At 35.3% G+C, this 23,578-nt stretch overlaps 1 protein-coding gene across 4 annotated transcripts in view; it reads right to left on the reverse strand.

The window, feature by feature from the left end:
- Positions 1-502: 502 nt before the first annotated feature.
- The window catches only part of MARCHF6 (membrane associated ring-CH-type finger 6), a 56,697-nt gene continuing 33,621 nt past the window's right edge, over positions 503-23,578 (reverse strand). For 2 of the 4 annotated variants that reach the window (XM_068396450.1, XM_068396449.1), the window contains exons 14-26: positions 23,501-23,575; positions 22,514-22,648; positions 21,908-22,027; positions 19,624-19,724; positions 18,785-18,922; positions 16,764-16,965; positions 12,437-12,506; positions 11,088-11,269; positions 9,563-9,697; positions 7,378-7,467; positions 5,819-5,951; positions 4,976-5,111; positions 503-2,794 (exon numbers count right to left, since the gene is read on the reverse strand). In XM_068396450.1, the coding sequence (XP_068252551.1) occupies positions 2,704-2,794; positions 4,976-5,111; positions 5,819-5,951; positions 7,378-7,467; positions 9,563-9,697; positions 11,088-11,269; positions 12,437-12,506; positions 16,764-16,965; positions 18,785-18,922; positions 19,624-19,724; positions 21,908-22,027; positions 22,514-22,648; positions 23,501-23,575 (1,608 nt within the window). In that variant the 3' untranslated portion in view covers positions 503-2,703. Of the gene's footprint in view, positions 2,795-4,975; positions 5,112-5,818; positions 5,952-7,377; positions 7,468-9,562; positions 9,698-11,087; positions 11,285-12,436; positions 12,507-16,763; positions 16,966-18,784; positions 18,923-19,623; positions 19,725-21,907; positions 22,028-22,513; positions 22,649-23,500; positions 23,576-23,578 lie in introns of all 4 variants that reach the window. The other 2 variants (XM_068396448.1, XM_068396447.1) reach the window with 1 other exon arrangement.

Consider the following 23,578-nt stretch of genomic DNA (forward strand, 5'->3'; position numbering starts at 1 on the left):
ACTTGAAGAGTAATATAAGACCCCTGCATGCTGTATTACTCTAGCACAGATGGAAGCCACTGGTACAGAGCTCGTCAGCAGTCTTGGTAACAGCCAGTTAACTTACATGCTTACTATCAAGTTTCTATGACAGAGGAGTACACACAGCACGATAAGGCAAACTGTTAAAACAATAAAAAAAAGTAGTGTGATTTAATTCTTGTTCTATACAACCTCCATCTTCTTTCCCAAAACACATGTAAAATTAAGGAGATAAGAAATGAGATTTTTTGAAAGTTCACAATGGACAGTTTCAGAAACAAACTTCACTTCACCTGGGATCTGTAAAGCAGTGCAAAGGCAAGCAGAACAGTTTGATTTGACCAGTTCTCCATAACAAAGAGCAAATGCAGATAACGTAAGCTACATTAAAATAGTTACAGTTCACATTACACGACTGGCCCAATTCAGTTTCTTCTGACATGACTTGTAAAATAACAGTAATAAGAAACACCACAAAGGCTTTTTCTTAATAAATTTTAATGTTAAGACCAGTTTGTCTGGATAAAAACACGAAGTTACAAGAACCACACTACTGCAATTCTGCATGATGCACAGTAGTGCTCGCAATATTTGAGTGGCAAGACCATTTTGGAACTGTTTATGAAAAATATGTCAAAGACAGAATCTTGGCATAAGTAAGAATGTATGTTATCAGTGAATTTAATCTTGTGAAAATATATCTGTCCCACAATGTACACCACTGTAAATAGTCAAATGCAATATTTATGCACATCAAAAATATATGGGGCGAATACTCAATTTAGCATTTAGTCAGCAACAGTGAATGAGAGAAGTATTTTGGTTATTTTTCTATAATTTCATTTCACTGGAAATTTCCTAGTAAATCACTCCAAAGGGTAATATTTGTGGTTCAAAACCATCAGGACAACAGTAATTCTGTAAAACAGTAGTTTCTGACCTTCTGATAGTGACAGCCCAGTCCTCCTGCCACTAGATTCAGATGCATTTGGCTTGTGCTCACTGCCTTAGAACATGAGTCCAGACACCAAAAAACACACTACCACCATCACAGCCTGGACCACATTAGCTCAAAACATGCCAGATCAGAGATGCAACATCAATAAAAGGAGATGACACTCTCAAAGCACCTGCCAGATTCTCAAGTATTAATTACATACACATATGGTTAAGTACAGAATACTGAAGGACAGTGTACCGAGAAGCAAGTTAAATGTTCCATCAATTTTCTGATTACCACAATGGATACTCACATTTCCCCCATTTAATCTAGGAAAGATACTGCAATCTAAGCATGTGATTTAATGCTACTTAAAGCTTTGTGATACTGTTCTGTATTTTCTTTAAAATATCTACATAAAAAAACCCCAAACATTACTGCAAAAGAACTCTTATCTACATACAGAAGTAACACAGACTTGATTTGGTGGCTCTTGTTTGACTGTGTCCTTGCAAAGAAATCTGCTAACTTTTCCTTGCCTGTTTCATATCATATGTATTTCCCTGCCCCACAGGCAATAAATGACACGTGATGAATCACTTCCTTAATATTATTCCCACAAAAATTCACAGTGACCAATTCTGAAAGAAAAGAGATTTTTTGTTGTTGTTGTGGGTCTTTTTTTTTTTTAAAAGTAATTGTGCAATATAAAATTTATATTACAATTCGCAACTTTGGTAACTTACAGAAAGAAGATTTCAATCTCTAATTAAGGACCAGGTCAGAAGGTTGCTTACACTATGCTCTTTGTTTCTGTGCAAACACATCAGATAAGGTTCACCCCTCCTCTTGAGGTTCCTGAAAAATTCTATTACTGATAAGAAATTGGCTACAATGTAAGTTGTGAACCTACCTAATTTTCCTTGGTACCTTTAAATGCTTCCATCACCTGGCCTTAGTAAATTTTTTACTTACTGTTTCAATTAAGGAAATCCAGATTACCAAAGCCAACCCACCCCCACCGAAACAGAAAAACCCAGCTGAGCCTCAACAAGTACATCTGCATTCTCAGAGAGGAAATATTTTCTTGATTTAACAGCAACTGTACAATATTACAAACTCAGACACATGAAAAACAATCAGGCAATAGAAAATGTACAACAGCTTTGGTGTTATACAAAATAATAAAAAAGACTTGACAGCAAGATACATAGTTCATTATGTTCTCACCATAGCCACTTCATTGCTGAGTGTAAGACAGTTATTTACTTTTGATATTCTCTGTGTGGCCTTTCCATTCATGAAAAATCATGCTATATTACTACAATAAGAACTGTTATGAACACCATAAAGTAAGCTCCAAATTTTGTAAAAACATCTTGCCTCTTAGCACTATTGCTTTGTGGCACATTGTCAACAGAACAGCAGTCCAAAATAAAGTGACAACTAGATTTAATAAATTAATATACTTTTTTAAAGATGTACAATGCACATTCTTCTTAATCCAAGGTTTCAGGGTGTCAGGATACTTCTATTTACACATATACAGGCCTCAGACAGCATTGATAACATCAGAAAATGCAGCTAAGGAACAGAGCCTTAACTGCTATCTGGATGCTACTAACAGAAGCCAAAACACTGCTGAGAGTATTATTGGGAGAGATATCCAAAGACTGAAGAAAAGTCTATGAAAAAAAGACATGTAAAGGCAAAGGGAAGGTCAAGATGTTTAATATGACCATCTATTCTTGTGAGGACTGAGGTGGAGTTGTTGATGTGCCTTGTTTACCAGACTTTCGTTCGTAATTCACAAGTCGTTGCCCAACAAGGTACCTGGGATTATAATAAAAACAGTGAGAAATTAACAAAAGTTAATACAATTCTGTAACACAAACCCACTCTATCTCCTTTGCTGCAGAAGTAGCTTTCTCATCTCAATAAAAATTATTCTACAAGTGATCCCCTCCCCCCTTAATGGTCTTCAACCATCCTCATCTTTTTTCTCAACATTCAGGCATTCCTTAATGTAGGCATTACAGGTTTGTGTTTACAGCCTTAACTTTGGTAGTCATACAATTCAGACATATATAAGCTGAATGAAGATACAAAATATAAAGAGTGTGCTTGAATTATTTATATACCCAGCCCCTTTGCTGGATGATACTTTTAAGAGTATCTCTGCAGTGTCTGTTTGAGCCACTGCCACTTTAACATCTCAACAACTCAGATATAAAACCAAATGAGAGTGCTAATGAGGTTCTAAGCTCAAAAAAGAATCTGCCACAACACAGAACATGCACTGGGTAAGAGGAAGAGAGGCTCAGATCATATATCCAATGAAAAACACCCTGGCTGAAAAAAATAAATACTGTAAAGGAAGAACTTTTACTGCAGCTCAATCTTTCTTAAAGGGAGAGAAAATATCCTAATGCTCCTCCATGTCAAGCCTATAAGGGCTGCGATATTCCTTTATTTAAATTCTGTTTCAACATCTCACCATCTCATAAGCTTGGCAGATTTCCTACCTTTCACATTATTCCTCACTTCCTCTATATCATTGTTTCACACTCCTACTTTTTGCCCTCTAAATTCCTTTCATGCTTCCTATTTGTATGCTGGTTCTACAAGTAGAAAAGCCATATACACCTATTAATTCTTCCCCTGAAACCTGACACTTCCTTTAGAAACTTTTTCACCACTGCACCTTTTCTCATGGTACCATCACTAAACAACAATCACATATTTTTTGTACATTTTAGAATGTCACAAAAACTTGTATATGCTTTTGAAATTTGTTACATGAAAGATTTAATTAAGCATATTTCTAAACCATAAATATCTACTGACTAGCATGACTATGTTTGCTTACTTCCTGAAATGAGATCATTAACTTAAGTTGTACAAACTTCTTGTCTACAAGGATGATTATAACATTTAATAAGTTAATTTAATATCAAAGTAATTTTCACTTAGCTATGTTTTCACAGCTTTGTATACTGTTTACACGCCTCATGTACACAAGAAAGCAACTTGTAACATTAATGCAAGTTGCAATTAAATACGCATTCTGCCTGAAAGATACTAACATTTAGCTCAAAACCCATTTGTAAATATAAATAGCAGCTATACATACTACTGCAGGCCAAATACTACAGGACATGTTATGAAGGCAGGTAGCGAACAGGATTTAAATCAGCTGATCAAATAAAAGGTGCTAAAATATAAACTGATCTGCTGAGAGTTTAATTATAGTTACAACTCTCTTAATATTTCTAAATACTATTAATTTCACATTTACACCAAACACATAATGTATCAGTCACTTCCTAACATTTCAAGATTCAAAGAAATTTATTTCAGGTTTGACTCCTTTTGTAGTCAGAGGAAAGCAAAACTGTTCAAGGGTAACTCAGGACACAAACACAACAAACTCATTTATTAATTTTCAATACAAAGAAGCCTAGGAAGACTAGTTGCTGGGGTCCAAAACTTACTTTTCTAAATAACCAACACATGAGGTAATTAGGGTAACACAAAAAATAAGGTAATATGGTTAACACACAAAAACAACTGAATGTTCTTTAACAGATTAATTGGACTAATTAGTAGAAAGAATAAGAAAAACAGTTATGCAGAAAAGGTTGGAGAAATGGTTTTATAAGCAGCAGATTGAGACATGATTTTACTTCCAGATATGTCATAATTATTACATTCACTTGTCCTTCAAGACTACAGAGGGGGAGACAAACAAGCAACCAGCTTCATTTGTGGTAAAATACATTCAAGTTAGATATAGGGGAGTGTCTTCCATTTATAAAGACAGTCTGTTCCTGTGTTTATGTACCTGAACCACAGCTAAAACATTTGCCAAGAACAGTTTAGGTCTGCCTCAGAGGGTCATTTGTCTAGAAAGCTTCTTAAAATCCCTTTTAGCCCTAAGTATCTACAACACCTGAATTCAATCTGAAGTTGTTACCACAATTTAAAGTGGAAAAATTAACACTATATACTCACTTGTCATTTTTAATATGTTCATAAAGGCGCTTGAACTGGCGGACTTGGAAGGAGAGAATTCCCATCAAAACCACCACCATAAGCAGAAAAGGATAAATCCGTCGCTGAACTAGGTTTTGCATTTCAGCGGTAACTCCTACAAAACAAGACACAACTCTCCAGATGTTGACACTATAAAAGTCTGCATTCAAGTGAGTGGTTGAAGAATAAAATGGGACTTCTTGAACACATTGTTAACATCAGAACTAACTAGCAACAAAGACAACTGGTGATGAAAAAGCATATCTACCCTGCTTCTAATAAAATTATTTCCCTCATTTATGAGGAGATAGGGAAGTCTGAAAAAAACAAACTGTATTTACAAGTTACATTTTAATATTGAATGAAACTCTCAAAACAAAAACCAGTAATTTCACCTGTCCTAATCTTCCTTTAGAATCTGACAAGTCACAAAATACGTCCTCAGCTCAGTACAGCTCTTAAAGAGAGACTAAAATTAAAGGTTGATTGTCCAAGGAAGAAATGAATTAATCATCCCTTTCCCAAGCTAGCTAGATATCTACGCTTCTGCTGTTAGTTATTATGCAGTCCCATGCTCTTGATGTGTTCTGCACTTCGTTTATTAAAAAGCCAGTCAGAATAATGTATTGCATTTCTCAAAAAATCCCCAAACTTTTAAGATGACACAGCAATCCTTAAGCATTTACATTTGCTGGCAGAATAGTGGTGTTTTTGTTGTTATTTTTTTAAATAACCTAGCGCTTGAAGTTTTATTTCCACAGATATATTTACGCTGCTCTAAACCATCAGATGATAAAACAGGTATTCTGATCGTATACATACCTAATAAAGGTACAACACCAGAAGCTATGATGTATGGTACACACAGGGAAAGTAACAGAACAGAGATGACAGGTGCTGCCAGTTTACGGATTATGAAGTGTAGATCAATGTTACGAATCCCATTTGCATATACCTAAGAAGAACAAATGAGAAGCAGAATGGATCAATCAAGAAAGCCATGCTTTGCGCTTATAGTAATAATTACAGGGTTTTACACCATTCTCCTTATGAGAAGAAACAGGTGTTCCCAACTTGAAGAAAACCATGATGGCCACAGTCGAAGACGGAAAAACTCTGTGCCAATCTACATCATGAGGGTTCCAGGAAATCATTTAAATAGTGCCCAGGAGAGCAACTTAATCTGGAAGAGTGCTGTGATCTGGTTGCAGAAGTGCAAGAGACCAGCTCAAAGATCATTAAATAGAGCTGTGGATGGTGGTTTTGTGGGTGACCTGGGATTGCTTTGTGCTGCTAACTTGCTGAAAGGGGATCCTGTGCATGCTAATAGAGCAAATCTATTAAATTTGGTAACACAGGCAGAAAATAGGACCTTATTTTGTACTTGGTTGGGCAGACCAAAGCCTCTGCATGTGGAGTCTGTGCCTGAAGACAGGGCCTCCACAATTCTTGAGGAGCTAAGGTCTCATCGTGACTAGAGACAAATAATGCGAAAGGCCGATTTTAAATGGCTGCCACATACAGCTAGATGATGGCCTGTCCCACAGCCCAGATGTAACCATTTCTAAGGATGGTTCAGGAGGGTGTTTGTACAACAAACAAGCCCAGGGAGAGCATTCGGAAGGAAAAGCCATGATATGCAACAAAAGGTATTCACAGAACTAAGACTTCATTCCTCCAGCGTGACACCTAAAGTGATCAGTAAATGGTTTAATAATTGGGACTATGTGCTAGACTTAATCAAGAGAGGCACCTTCTGTACAGAGGTCAGGACATGCACCACAGCCATTATAGTGCAGGGCTGAAAAGTTACTTTCTGACAAACAATTGAGATGACAAGCATAGAACTTAAAGGTTATAATCAAGAAAAAAATACTTCTGCCAAAGAAAGCAACAGGCTGTGTGACTCAGAACTGCTCATAAAACCTGTTCTGTCTTGTTTAACAGTCAAAGGGGAAGGAAAATGCTGTCTTTCATATGCACTCATCTATGAATGAGGGAATCTCTGCTGCTCTGGAGAAGGCAGAAATTCTCTTTTCTTGAGTGGTGGACATAAATAACATTCAATACTTGGACATAAGTGAATTCATGGAAAGAAATAATGATGATTCTCACTTTAATACAAACCTGACAAAATTGCATATACGTATGTGCAACAATCTCTTGACTTCAGATTTCTGAGATTTATTTTTGTTTTATTGTTAAGTGTACCTTAATGGATTAGGCTATACAATTTAAAAGGATTCTACAAGACTAGCTGAGTTTTAGTCAATTACTCAAATTACTCCATTACTACAACAGTAACTGTTTTCTGACTCATACATTCAAAAAACATTCAAAATGTATTATACAGATAATTCACATGGACAATTTTTTCCTACCTGTTCAATAACAGTTTTCAGCCACCACTGGGGACCCATCAGTGTTATGGCAGCAATTATTTTGGCATGCAGAACTCCAAGAGCCCAGTCCTAATTTTTATAAAAATGGACTATTAGCACTAACATATTTTTAAATAGTTTGACAACCAAAAGCTTTTAGAGTAACTTGTTAATATTACTTATAAGTGAAAAGATAATTACTTTTTATTTACATGGGACATTGTTTACAAGAGGTGACATCTTCTGCAAACTCCTAAGAAAAAGAGGATGCTCTCAAGCTTAACTGACGTCTGTAAAATACTCAGCTCTCTGGAACCAGGAAAATCAGGTACTACTATTAAACCAAAGGCATGTACAAAATAAAAGCATTACACTTACGTAAAGCAACAGACTAACATTCTGGTACAAACTAATTAACACTGCTAATGTTTACCTAGAAATAAGTTATTTTGATTCCTTTAAAAAAGAAGAGAAACAAGGTACAAAGATGCCCACACAAGTCAGGGAACAAGGTTTTTTTTCTTCTTTTAAATTTTAATTGTTCATAAAACCCTACCTGATATGAGAAAAGCTAAACAAAGCAAGGCAATGCTCTTCACAAAAGAACGTCACACTATTCAGAGGAAAATTTATACTTTAACGTATACCGCAATTATTATAGCATGGAATTAAAAGAACACAATATAACTACAAGCTTCTAGTAAACACCGCACATCATGAGTCAATCCTTTCTGGATTACAGGCATTTGTAAGACAGTCTTCAGTAAAAACCACCAAATATAGAATGCAAAGTATAGGTTGACAAGGCAGAATAAACAGCTACAGAACGGGTAACACTTAAGACATCATAGGTTAATTACCTTTCTTAAACTGCTGGGGAAATATATTTTCTTTAACCAATTATTTAAAAAGACAGCTTTTGTTAACTTCTATTACCTGTTCAAAAATTTAAAAACTTGATACAAAAAAAGTCAGTGTCGAAGTTGCTTCATGTTTGCTCAAGCATGTAACCTTTGTATAACTCTACTCTCTTTTGTGAAAAATGGAAATTATTCTCAATTTCAATAGCTCCTTGTTAATTTAGAACAAGTCTCAAATCCCTCTAATCCAATATTTTGAGGAAGCTCTGCCACATGAAAATAAAATCTTTCATTATATTTAATTACAAACTCTTAAAGAACTAATATGCAAAAATTAAGAATTTTTAGAATCTCTAGCATTACAAATTCTTTCCAAAACTGTTTGGAAACCATGATCATCTACTACTGCAATCATATGATGTCCTGACTTATTAGTCACTTACTTAAACAGACACCTCCAAAGTATACTTGTATTATAACATAATGGAACATTTAAATTGGCAGTCAAATTTTATTTTGTATTATGGCTTTCAAACATTTGGATACTGAAAGTAAATGAAAGCTTGCTTGTGGACGGCTTACAAAATCACTATCCCTGAACACTTTCTTGTTATTTAGTAATATGCATTCTGGATCTTTTGAGTTATGGTTCCCTCAGTTAGGGTTTGAGTATCAAGTTCTTTCATAATTCAGCCTAGGTGATGGAAGCATTTGTCACTCAATCCACTGTACCTTCATTTCTTCCACCAACTTGCAGGAAAAGAGTTTGCATTCCCTTAACCTGTAACACCTGACTGAAGAAAAACAAAACACTACTACCTTAATGATTTGACTGCCTCAACATAAAACCAGAATGATCCTAAAGCATATTAAAATTTCATTCGTAGTGTGTATCATCACTGAATTAAAACCTTGTATGGAAAAAAAGATCTGCTGAACCTCTTGCTGCCTAACTGTAGGTAGAAAGCTTTCCAGAAAGGTCAGACAGAATAGGTATGTGTGTACATAAGTACATACAGCTATACTAACTTCTGTACGTAACTTTCCAATTATGCTACTGAAAACAGCGTCTATCTGATCACTGAAATGCGAAGATCCTCTGATGTCATCCCACAAAGTTCAGCTTTTCATACTTAAAATTCGCAAGCATATCCTTTCGGTTTAAATAATCCTCACATCCAGATGGGCTGTCTTTTCTCTGCCACACAGAAACATACTTCTGGGACATGCTCTGAAGCACCGCATCAACACGAAACGAGAACTCCTGTACCCCTTACTTCTAAGTAAATAAATGTATCAACAGCAGCAGAATGGGAGCAACTGACCTGCCAAGGATAGAAGAGAGGTGTTTGATCCAAAGGAACTCTCAAAGGTGCAACGATGACTAGTTCAAACAGAAGTCCAAGCAAAAGTGGAACCACACCAGCTAGCAGTATAGCCACTATTAATGTCTTCATTATCTAAAAAAACCAAGACATCTAATTAATAAGTTTATCAGAGGATTCTTTTTGTTTAAACTTCAAAATGTAACTTAAACTACACAAACAGATAAAGCTAGAGAAAAAAACTACACAGACCTTTAATTCATACATATACACCCCTAGAAATAATTTTTATTACTTACATAGTTTTGCAATGCAAATTTTCAAGATTGGGTCCTATTCCATGCCCCCTCCAGCAAAAGGCATGACTGTGCCTACCGGTGTCCATATAATTTTAAACCATAAAATCACCTTTGACTGTTACCAGTAGGGAATACTATCCAATGGCACTTCATTACATTGAAGTATTCTTGTATGTTGGAAAATTAGAGAAGAATCTTTCCAAAACTGCCATTTTTTCTCCAGTGAAAACCAAACCTTAAAAATTCATTCGTTATGGAATATTTCTGACTTTAAAATGAAAGACTCAGAATCCCATACTTGAATCTTTCTTTATTCGAGAATTCTCTTCATTTACATGCATCATCCAAAAATCAGATACAAAACTAGTCTGACTTAATTAACATGATCAGGAGAAGGGACAAAGGACAAGTAGAGAAATACATTTTAGCTCTGAATTTTCTTAAACAAGCTTAAGATTTCCTAAATGAAAAAGACGGATGAGGTATTTGGGAAATGTGGTAATACATGAACTACATACTTACACTGCTCTTCTGTCTATAATAGTCTAATAAGCACACAAGCCTGTCTATCACAAGATACCATTTATGCCATGAATGTTTAAAATTACTATACTTAGGCAAGAAATCTACTATAGAAATCCTCAAAACCAAAACCAAGTTAAAAAGGGGGGATATAAATTTGTTGCCATGGTGAGAATCTAAACTCCCAGTAATAAAAAAGGATACTTTCTTTAAAAAATATTAATTTGAACAACACAAAGATCTGACAAATCATTAAGATCTTTCTGAAAACATGCATCAAACTACTTTGTAGAGACGTCATCTATCAGCTTTACTAATTTTTTTTATTTGATAATGTCAAGTTGCTAACTGAGTAATAGTTAAGCTTCCAGGTGTATGTGAAAACATAAATGTATTTTGGACACATCACATATGGGATAATATAATGCAACATATTCACTTTTAAAGGAAAAAAGAAAAACATACATGTATATATAAACATATATGCAAACTTATTTACACTGACTACTTAACATTGTGCTAAATGGTTTCCAAAAATACAGTTACGCTATGCAATAGGAATGTAAGCTGCAAAAGATTCAAAATGGTCTGAAAAGAAAAATGTAGTATACATTACAGAGTAAAATCTGCAAGTAAAAATTAAAACAAGAAGTTTTGTTAGCTACTTTTTTGATAATTCAGTAAAAATTTTTCTCAAGACTCACCATGAGAGACCATTCTTTGACCTTCTGAAAAATCACTCTACGACCCTGTGGCATCCAGGCGACCAGCACTGTCACTGCTCGGATAGTTAGCCAACAGACATAAAGACCACAGGCAGCCGTGTACAGTTCGTGGATTTTGGCAGTCCCCGTCCAAAATGACATTAACCATCGGCCAGCAAATACTGAAAACACAAACACTGTTAAACAGAGTAATGCTCGTTGATGTATTAAGGAAGGATGTCTATTAAAAAAAATACTTATCAATTTTATTGTTAAATATCAATGCACAAACAGTATTCAGCCTAAACCAGTATTTTGGTACTATACCCATAAGGCACGAATATGTGAGGCACTATGTAAATAGTTACATAGATGATACCAAATACATATGTAGAATTTTTTTTTTCCCTAAAATTTCATTACACGAGCAATGTGATCTGAACTACAGCAAAACAAAGCACTGAATACTGTGCTATTCAGAGCCTGAACACTAATCTGCAGAACTGCAAAGGCAATAATGGATTAGTCCATACGCTTGAACTTAAATCTTACAAGCTATGTTTGGGTTATTTCACTGCCTCATATAACTTTTTGAGACTTCCTGATGGGGCTCCTGAAGCTCTCCGACAAAAATGGGAGACTCATTTGCTATATTTCATTTTTTAATAGTGTTTCTATTCACTACTATTATAGTGGAAATATTTTATTTACTACTATTAAAACCATCACAAAATTCATAACTCTGATCTCGACACATTGTTGAGTTCAGGATCATTAATACAAAGAGGTAAAAATGACATGGTACTACGGTAGCCAGGTTATAAAATTAAAATGAGTTTACATGTCTTAATTTGTTCCAAATTATTTTAAAAATACTATAAAGTGCTTTTGATTTGGTTAAAATACTTATTCATAAATACTTGGGAAGTGGAATGTATATCACTTCAAAGTCTCCTAGTGACCTGTCACGATGAAACCTTCAGAATATTTAATTAAAGAAGATACTGTAGAAGACCTGGTAATAACCTAGATATTTTCCTCTCTAAATGGTAAAGCAGGTGCAAGAGTATCAATTCTCTTTTTCGCTCAGTACTACTACAGAGATTGTCACAGCACTTGTAGCCCTGCCCTTAAAAGAAAATTATTCTACAACAAAACAAAGGAAATGGCAATCTCTATCATTTGGATTTTAGACTACTACAATTTGATGATGTACCATTAAAAATGAGACACAATTTTCCATGTTTTCTCCTTTTAACTTTAAACAATGGTTTTAAAACATCTACCACTGCTGAGCATAGCAACATGCTGAGTTGTTTTTAACCTCAGTTTTACCATAACAGACTTACCTGGTAAGGTAAGGCAGATAAGACTAGCAATCAGTAATGTTATGCACATGAAAACAATCAAAAGAAATATCTGAAAGAGGAAAAAAAGAAAAACGTTTTATAGGGAAGTTACTTAACCAAAGCCAAAAAAACATATAAAAAGATGTATCATCCTAGAAAGGCAGCTAAACTAGAATGTTCAAATACCAATTGATGTTTCACTGTGTAAGTAAATCAGCAGTAAGAAACCTATCCACAGTACATGCAGCACACCTACAGTGTTGTGTTTTTAAGAGTTCGCATCATTTGTCACAACAGCAGAAATTAACATTTGAATCCAGAATGACTGAAGTTCTTTGTTATGTTACATTAAAAAATAATCTCTCTGTTTCTGCACTGACCAACATGATGACTCTCAATTAACCCTGAAAGGTTTCTAGCTCTGTATGCCAGGTAAGAAAGGAAATATAATAAGGAAAACCTTGCTGAGAAAGTTCTTCCAGATGCCTTCAGGTTTATGTGACCAGAAGCTGACAGCAAAGCTGGTGACTCCTCAGTCTGATTTACATATTATCAGAGAACTCTCATGTACCTGACTTTTTAAATATTTGAATGTCTCAAGCACCATGTGCTATGAAGTTCTGCTTCACTAATCATCAAAGCCACACAACAAGCAAGCTTACTATGGGAAAACTAACACCTTATTATAACAGACTATTAAGAGAAAGTTAAATCTGTAGGACACATTTTTCCAGATGAGACTTCTGGGGACAATGTAGATCAGTCTCATCTCTGTTAGGATCTTCAGCACTGCTTAAAGGAAGAAAAATCTTGTGATTTTGTAGACATTAGCCCGCGTGAAGAGGGATGATTTCACAACACCCAATTACTTGCCAGGTGACACCCACATACCTTTTTTCACACAGAATACTCTCTTTAGGATTCGGGGTCCCAAATGACAGAAAGAAGAAAACCAGAGCAGCTGACAACTGGACTGCAGGCAAAAAACCGCTCAATAGTGAGGAACACATGGTGTGACTTGCTTGGGACCAATACTGTCTAAATAGTTACTTAGGGAATGCTGGGGAAAAGTCAGTCCATGTGGGAATAAACAATGCATGAAGGACTAAAGCTGATATGAAGCTTTTAAAAGCCATACACAGCTGCTTCTTCAATCAGTGAGCAAGAGAATGTACAAGAGGAAGAGTAACTCTTGACACAGACCTAACCAATGCACAGTCTCGTATCACAGAAGCAGCACTGACAGTGATCGCAATATATTCAGACTCAAAGATGTTGCAAGGACAGCCTTCCTCTCCCCAAAATCCATTACAATAATATTATTTCAAAAAAGTGAACTAGCTAAAATGAGGATATTTATTAAAAGAATATTGAAAATAGTAGTCAAAAGGAGAAATGCTCACAGGAGATGCATTTAGAAAGGAAGGTTTGGCAAAGCTCACACGACTAATCATAAGACTTAAAAAAAAAAGTCTCCCCAAAGTTGTCCCAGTAAACAGTAAAGTAAAAATGACTTCCAGAAGAGATTTCCAGAAGTTGGAAATAAATCCACAGGGGGAAAAAAAACAGAAAATGGATGAACTCTGGTAAGTGAAATTCAAAACTACACTAGGACAAACCAAGTCTATGAAAAGTAATGATATATTTATTTTTATAGATAGTTTTTTTTTAAAAGATTCAACAATAAAGTAATAAAATCTAAAAATCCTCAGAAGAAAGCCTGCCAGAGAGTTTGCAGGCTCTGCTGACAGCTATGGATTATGAAAGGAAGGCTAAAGAAAGACAAGGCAGTAGGGGGAAAATTCAACAAATTCTACATATTGGCATTTGTTCTGAAGAGGCTTTCGGAGGTCCTCAGAAGAGAACATTTGTTTAAAAAAGGAATGAATTGGAAGAATTATCTAGATTGCTTGATAAAACTGATGATAGGCTTTTATGTAGAATAACTAAAAAAAAATCTGATTTTTTTTTTGAGATTAACAGTATGTACTTAATTAAATTAAAAAAAAAAATCAAAACCATAGTTTTACATGCTTATTTGTAACAGAAGTAACAAAAGGATCAGTTCTTATTGCTTGCTTAATCCATATGGACATGATGAGTGAGTTCTAGCGGAAAACATTCATACATAATAAAAACTGAATATAAACCACCTTCTTCTAGGTTCTTACAAGTTGGTCAAAATGAAAAAAATTAATGAAAGCATAGAAAAGATCAGATGTTTACATTGTTTTTTTTCTTCTCAAATGCTTAAAATCACAACTGAGAAAATAATTAAAATATGGTGTTGTTCCCTACTGGAATTCTGTGCGGGAAACACATTTTTCCTAAGATAAACTTATCCAAATAGAACCAAGGTCAATATACCAAAAATCACAAATGAAGCACCTACAGTGATCCTGAATGATTCATTATTTAAATATTTCAAACAAGTGAAACCAGGAACACAGAATCATATCAGTGAGCTACCATGTGTTTGAGATTGCGCAAGTGCTTGTCATATCTCTTGATGAAAACAATGGAAAGAAATTCAGTTACATCAGATTTTCTTTTTATTTCTACATTCTGTAGAATTCTCCAAAGAACAACTTAAAAAGTCTAGACAAAGGTAAATAAACTGGAAAAAAAGTCTTTGACAGCTGAATATGAAACTGCTTAGTTATTATCACCAGCTCAATTACTTATTATCAGCACCCCAAATTACTGAAAGCTTATACTATGCAATGGTTTGTGAGGGGGAGAGGATTTCAGCACATCCTTATCCAGAGGCATCCACAAAAACAAAATAACCAATGCAAAGGTAGTTCTAGAAAGCATTTTATGAGTCCCTAGGTTAACATGCCCCTTCCTTGAAAGCAGCATGTCCACATTACAGTTGTTATATACTGCCAGGACACAGTAATTGAGAATCCACTTTAATTACCTCCTTAGCAGCCAAACAGAGCACTAATTGCAATTAACCTGTCTGTCATCCCAGCAACTTCATATGAACTTGACTCAGTCTAGTGAAAGTGTCACAAGTATCATATTTTCTTTAAAAATAACACTATAAAGTCTTATCTGAACTTTCAAACATGTCTAATGCCTTATGCTTATTACCTCAGTTTTCAGCTGGACCAGTTTCCTATTCCAGCTCATCATGTGTATGTTCTAGCATTGGCATTCATGCTAAGAAGGGAAGAAAGGAGCAATTGCCATGGAAAGAAGACCAGCACCACTCCTTCCAGCAGTAAGTGCATATTTATGCTAGATTAAATTGGTCTCAGTCAGAGCATGCTTTGACTTCCTGTTATGACTAAACGGAGGTAGCAGCAGCTGCTATGCGAGGGGCAAATTCATTCTGCTTCCCTAGCCTTTTCATCCATGAGCTACTTCCTCCCACTGTTTCCTCTACAACTGTGTTGTAGCTCATGCATTCCTGTGGAGAGCCATTTTAGAGGGTAAAAACAGTGGAGGGAATCAACCCCACATCCTCCCCCCTCAAAAAAGCCCCAACTTCAAACACCCAGAAGCTCAACAGTTGTGAAATACTAAAATACTTTCAAATTCGTTTTCATTCTACTAGGTTGAGATTTATAGGGGAAAAAAGCTTTCTTATGAGAATTCTGGTAGATTCGGCATTTTAAGGAAACTTCAGAAGCAGTACTACCCTGTTCTAACTTTAGCTGCTACTTCCATTCTTGAGCTATACCTGAAACCATGGTAGATGAGCTGTGTTTAAGTTTATATTTCATTAACTCAGAGTTCTGGTAACAACAAAACAATTATCTAGTTTGACCTATATATTATTCTAGAAAGTTAAGTATTTGCCAACAACATTTCCTTTCTAATTGTAGGGATTTAGAACTTTCAAGTATTATAACATCTTTCTATGTTTAACATAGATGCAATAGAAATTCTCTATTTAATTTCTTAATAAAGCAAAAAAGTTTAAAATACACTTCAGCCACAAGACTAAAATATGCCCTCTTGAAAGCCATGCCTTGTTAGAGACATTCCTGAACTACCTGTTTGCTGGGAGGTTATATTTCTCTCCATTACTAACCGTTAGGAAAATAAGACTTGAACTAATAGATAAAATGCAACATGTATGGGATCTGTAAATAAAATGGTAATTGAAGGTCTTAAGTAACGGGCTGAAAAAAGCTTTATGTGAGGATAACTATGAGTCTTCTTTTTAGAAAGATGCAAACAGCACAGAACACAAAACAACATGACCCACCTCTTGACTTCTGATAACATGTGCACCAAATCTTTCTTACAAAAAAAATTATACCCATTTTTCAAATGCTTTTCCCTTTTCTCATAATGCTTTAGATATACCTACCCTGAGCGGGAATTTTAAAGGCCTACGATAAGGCTGGAAACCCACAGGTCCTCCTTGTTGAAGTATGGCTTGATGGGCTGCATGAAGACCTTCTCCCACAACTGGAATGGCATTATTATTGCGAGCATGCTGGTTGTTAGGCTGCTGGTTTGCATTGTTTTCATTCTCTTCCTGGTCACCAAGTAGGTAAGAATGGAGATCCCTATAACAATCAAAATTTCAGTTTTCTTCTGTTTGATATGAATGAGAATCTTACAGAAAGACAGGCCTACTCAGAATGAGTGCAAGTTGTACAAAACTTATATAGAGGAGTACTGGCAGAATCTTGATAAAGTAAAATAAAGCATTTTCTGATAATGTGCTCAATGTCATCCTAAACACAGAATTTAGAAGAAAAATGCTAGTGTGGATGCAGATTAGAACACTGGGAATAAAGCCACAAATAAAGATCACTTATCTGTTTGACTGCTTTATAAGAAAGATCTGGTATTAAAGTTGTGCATATAAAAGGAAAATTGCATCGATATTTCACTTCGTGTAAGCAGGCAGCTCAACTGAAAGCTTTTATTTTACTGCTACTAAGCTCTATTGGAAACAATTGCCTTCAAACCTAAACTTACAAGGACAGTACTGTATTGCTATAGATGTTTTCAAAAGTACAGTCAGAGTTGTTCAAGAAGATCCTAAATTGCTCAAAATGGGTTCACAACTTTCTAAGAACACCACTCCTAGAAAGAGTCAAATCTACTTTGAAAAGTATTCCCTTGATATTTCCTGCATACATCATTAGCAAATAGATATTTGTGTCTGACTAAAAATCCCCAAAATCCAATATGAACTTTTAGAAGTTAATTTTCCTCAGCTTTAGCAGATTTTTTATTAGCAGTAAGATGCATGCAGATATAGTACTGGCAGACAATGAAAACATTTTCACAGCAGTTTGCTTTTTAAGAAAAGCAGAGGAAAATATTTTCATTTTTCCTCAACTAAAATAGCTGAAGACAGATTTCACAATTGTTCTTAACAGCTGCAACAGTGGAGAAAGCAAAGCCATTTCTGTCTTCACCTCTGAAATTCTCTTCTTGCATCATAATGAAACACTATCAAAACATGGACAAACTAATTCAAAAAATAACTTTCCAAAATGCAAACTAAGAGAACAGAGGTGGGGACAGTTTCCTTATGAGAAGGTAAAATAAATATTTTGGATTGCAGTGGAATAAAAAAAGTCTCATTAATTTTCTCAGAGTCTCAGATATAACTTAGCAAAGAATAAGTCTTCTTCCTAATAGTGCTGCATTGGCATGACCCACAATGGGCAAGACAGGGTAAAAGAATGCCAACATACTTTGAAGTTAAATTTAAAACTTTATAGAAACAAAATCAACCTTAATTTTTTCTTGACTAATTTAGTAAACAACACATGAACTAAAAATTAATTTCAAGTGGTAGAACTCTGCCTGGCAGTCTAAATTAAAGAACCTCTCTTTGTATAATCATTTACTTTAGCTGACAAAGGTACAGTTTTATCCTTCTTTAGCAACTGAACTTTTAACTTTTAAATCCCCAATTTAAAGCCATTTACTTCTTCAGCTAAATGTTCTAAATATTTTTTCCTTTTTTTTTTTTTTTCCCTTCTTATAGTAAGAAATGCAAGATGCACATGAATTTCAGTTAGATGACTCATGGAAATGGTCTGCTAACACCTCTTTAATTTTTCCATATAATAGGAAGTTAACAAGCTGTTAGTCATACTTTTATAGTTTTTTACTAAGCAAACGCTGTAATAGTGTACCAAAAGAATTACGTGTTAAAGACTAGTCCAGAAATAGGTACAACTACTGCTTAGAAGAAGGTACTTCCATAGGAAATCACTATAGAAGTTTTTCATCACATATTTATCTGTAAAATAGCTATTAAAGCTACTTGTTGGGATAACTCTCTCGAAAGCATGCTACTTTCATGTTAAAAGGCCAAGCTGGACACAATGCTTGTAGTTGATTTTGGCTTTCTGTACTTACAGCAAATATCCAGCCGTAACAGTCCATGCTCGTACAAGACCTTTCAACCACTGTCTTGTATGTCCTTGTTCTAGCAAAGCTGGAAGCACCACCTGAAGCAAAAGGAGTTCTAGGGAAAGTTCACTTACTGGAGCATCACTAGACACAATGGGAAGAGCAGGAAGTCAAACATAAGGAACATTCTGATAGCCATCTTTTACACTGAATCATATTATCACCACAACAAAAAAATATATTGGATGCCAACAGGAACAATTCTTAGGTTTTTGAAGACATTTTTCCTTATATACTACTCTGAGCACAGTTTAAGTGTTGATGAGTGTTTAGGCACTCAGGCGCACAAGACATTTAAGAAGAAATGTTGAGAAAGATTATATCGGAGAATATGATTTGCTCTTCTATTTGCTTCTATCATTGCTGTTTCAATTATTATTTAGAAACAGAAAGATACTGCTATCATTAAAAAGAAATTCAGTTACAGATACTCTTTTATTCTTGAAGCAACGATAATCAAGAATGAATGCGAAAAACAAACATGGCAGCAGCTTCACTATCAAAAAGTCGAAGGGGTAAGTGTTTTGAGGGCATATAAACACCAAATAGTTATCATTACTGAAGTAATACAAAATGCCTTATTTTTCTCAGTAGCTTTTTATTTGACAAATTGTATGATGTATGCACATCCTTTATCTTTTTACTTTTCTAGAACAATGAAGTTCAGATTAATTGAAAACAAACAAAACATACCAAATAATGTCACATTAATGTTCAAAGAGTGCAAATACACATTTTTCTAGTTATAGGAAGACTGAAAAAACATCTTAAAATTAAATGCTTACCTGTAGAGCATAACATTATATGGAAGAAAGTTAGGCAGCAGATACTTAATAATGCGTATAGGAAGCCAGAGCATGAGCAGTACAATTGATCCAAAGACAATCTGCAACAGAAAAGTTAAACAAGTTAGTCCAAATAGCAGAAACAAGCAAACCTAGTTTCCCACCCATCTCTCTCACATGCCTCCTGTCTATGGTGGGTTAGCGCTGCCTAACAGCCAAACATCTACCCAGCTGCTTGCCCATTCCCCCCTCTGGCTGAATAGGGAGAAGATAGAAGGAAGGCAAGAAGACTCGTGGATTGAGATAATGACAGTTTAATAGAGAAAGCAAAAGCTATGCTTGCAAGCAAAACCAAAAGAGGAATTCAGTCACTACTTCCCATCAGCAAACAGATGATTAGCAGGGCCCTGGAAAGCAGGGCCTCAGCACACGGTAACAGTTGCTCAGGAAGACAAATGCCATAACCATGAACATCCCCCCCCCTTCCTCCTCTTTCCCAAAGATTTTACTGCTGAGCACGATGTCCTATGGTCAGTTTGGGTCAGCTGTCCCAGGTACACCCCTCTCCCAACCCCCAGCTTATTCGCTGGAGGGGTGAGGGAGTAGGGCAGAGCAGGAAGGTGGAAGAGCCTTGACACTGTGCAAGCACTGCTCAGCCATAGCCAAAACACCTGTCTGTTAGCAACACTGTTTCAGCCCTAATCCAAAGCACAGAAGAAGATGGGCTGCTTTGAAGAAAATTAACCATCCTCAGCAGACCAATAGGCTACAATGCCCTTGCCAAACAGGACTGCACCTGAATAAGCACTGACTGGCCAGCTGACAGTTAGGACCATGTCAGACAGTTTTACTTTCTTCCCCCTCTCCCAGCACTGGGATTACTAATTTTGGATTCCTCTCTTTTCTTAGTGGCTGAGTTTTCAAGCAACTTGTAGAAGCCTCAAAAGATCTTTCAGTTTCTATTTCCTCACATTTTAAACTGGCTGAAAGACCAAAATTTAGTAAGGGAGATCAGGTGCATGAAGACCATGCAATTTTATAAACCCTGTTTCCTTAAGGAACCAGATTAAAAATCAAGTACATTTTAATCACATTCTTACACTTCATATAAATATACCACTCGTGAGTAAAAATGCAAAAAAATTTATGTGTTTAACTATGTAAAAAAAAGAAAAAATCAAATCCCGTTCTTCTTGAAACTTAATAGTTTATGTTCTACACATGAAATTTCTTAAAAATATTGAGAAAGAAACACAACTTGAAAAGTGTGACTTGTTTTTTGAAATGATAAACTGTAAATGATCACCATTCTGTGCCCCATATTCTAGCATGAGGCTGGTAAAAGTTCTGAATTAATTAGCTAAGCAAATCAAAAGGTGAAGTTCAAGCAGGCACCAGTTCCAACACAGAACATATCTCCAAGACCTTTAGTAACAAGCAGATCTTTGCTTATATTTGGGCCACTTGCTGTGACACAAAGTTTCAGGCAGCTAACGCATTATGATTATCTAAGGAGAAAATACTCTGAAAGGTGGACAGGTCAGCTCCTCACATGTACTGATGGGCTCTCTAATAGAACTAAGATCTCTCTATGAGCTTTCACTGCTCAAAGCACTTTAGGTGTATTAATACAGTATGTCAAATAATAATGTTTCTGGTATATCAGTTTTCACAGCTGACATGACATTTATGTCAAAGACAGCCTGAGACCCTTCCCTTACTGCACTCTAGGCAAACTTCAGACAAAGAAGCAAAAGGAAAAAAACTTTCATTGTTTTCAATTTCTTACAATGATAATTTGAAAACAGACACCACTGGCTAGATCAACATAATGCAATCCAAAACTTAACTAGAAAGTTACTCTACCCCTGCTGAACTATAGCTGAATAGGACACACAATGTTTACTGCAATAACTAAGAGCATCATGAAAGAGTTACGTGATTTACAATATCCATAATAAAAAACACTTGTTGTCTGAATATACAAACATTTCCTGTGATTTTGCATAAGGAGAAGATATCACAGAAAAATTTGTTTTGAAAGGGACCTTTAGAAGTAAACTACTCCAAACCCCTGCTCTGAGCAGACCCAGTTACATCAGGTTGCTCAGAACCTTATCCAGTTGAGTTCTGAGTATCTCAAAAGATGTAGATTCTGTTGGCAACCTGTTCCAGTGTCTAATCACCTTCACGGTGAAAATGTTTTTCCTTAAATATGCAGTAGCATATATGGGAGCTAACGTATGAAATTTTCTTTCCAAAGAAATTTCTGAGAAAATCTTACCACTGATAAGATAAACCTCCTGAGATGTCTATAAATGGGCAAGTGAATCATTTCCTGCACAGGATTAAAGTCTGGATCATTCAAATTCCTGAGAAACCATAAGACACCAGGTCTCAATACCTGAATTAGGAAATGGAAAAAAATATATGAAGAGAAAATTATCTTTGTATTCTTTGTTTTTCATTTGCTGCAGCAAATAAGTTTTAAACATAAATAGCGGTATTTGTTGAACAAGGTTGAACAAAATGGTATAGAAATAGAACAAAGAAAGCATTATCATAGAGAAGTAGAGAAGCAATAACCAATTACAAGCTTAATTTTCAAGTATTAATCAATCTTAAACAACTGAAATGTATTTAGATTCATTTGAAGGCAATACCCATGTTTAAGGACTCTTTGTAAACTAAAAATCTCTAAGTAAAACATACTCTAAATCATGATTTTCCACTGCAGTAAGTACCAGTGTGGGCCTTCTACATAAGGCTGAGATCCAATATACACACACAAAACACAGTAGCAGTAATAGCCACATGTGAAAGATTTAACAGTTCAACATGCAACCTTCTCTAACTATGTTACATACCAACCTTGTTCTTATAGACTTACCTCTCTCAGTAAAAGAATGAAGGATGCAAAATAAAAGACGTAAACCATTCCAACTAACCAGTGCAGAAACATCGTGGTACCTGGGGCAGACTGAAAGCTCAATTCTCTATCTTTCAAAGTGGCATCAAACATCTCCTAGAAGGTAAGGAATAAACAAATATGAATAAAGTTTGGCAAACCTCCACTAAGTTACTAATTTTGTTACTAATTTTGTTTACCCTAGTTCATATATACTACTAGGCATTTAATTTAAATATCTGCCTCATGCTAACACATAAGTAATTATAGCATTTAATTAGGAGAAAAGGGAATAATTTACAATAAGAACAGCAAATAAAGATCAATTTCTGATCAATTTCTTTCTTCTGACAGAAAGAAGAAAGAAGTCAACTCAAACACTAACATATACTAGGTAAGTTATAAATCAGTTCAAACAAAGTGGTACTGTGATGGAAGCAAATACTTATTCCTTTAAGTAAAATTCTATTTCTACTAAGGCTAGAAGAAATAGATTTTCTCCATTTGAAATTAATCACTTAACTTTTTTTTCAGGACAGAAAAACTGCCCTTCTCAATTCCAAGCAAACACAGCAGGTTTCTTGTTCAAAACAGGAAGAGACAGGACAACTATTAAAATATGAAGTCATTACCATTTCACATAAGATGGCTACATAAAGAAGTTTATTCAGTACACAAGTTTGCCTATAAGTAAGTTCATTATCACAGTGGTCTTGTAAACGCAGTAAAAAGGATTAGGAACTTATTATTGTAATAATAGCATGTCGATTTGTATTTAGTAACATAAGGGAAAACAAAATTAGCATTAAGCAGTGCCTAATAAATCCTTTCCCTCTGGAAACACTATGTTTATAAAAAGAGAAGAGTGCTGTCAAACTCATATTAACAACTCTCTTTTCATTAGAAGTCTTTTCCTTTTACTATAAACACTGTTAAAAAAGATTTAATCCCATTTACTTCCATTCTTACCAAAGAGCATATATCCAGCCACCAGCCACAGATGAGAGGAAACACACCAATTTCAACCACCACTAACAAGGAAACCTG

The sequence above is a fragment of the Nyctibius grandis genome, chromosome 3 (genome assembly GCF_013368605.1).
Source record: "Nyctibius grandis isolate bNycGra1 chromosome 3, bNycGra1.pri, whole genome shotgun sequence".
NCBI classification, from domain to species: domain Eukaryota; kingdom Metazoa; phylum Chordata; class Aves; order Nyctibiiformes; family Nyctibiidae; genus Nyctibius; species Nyctibius grandis.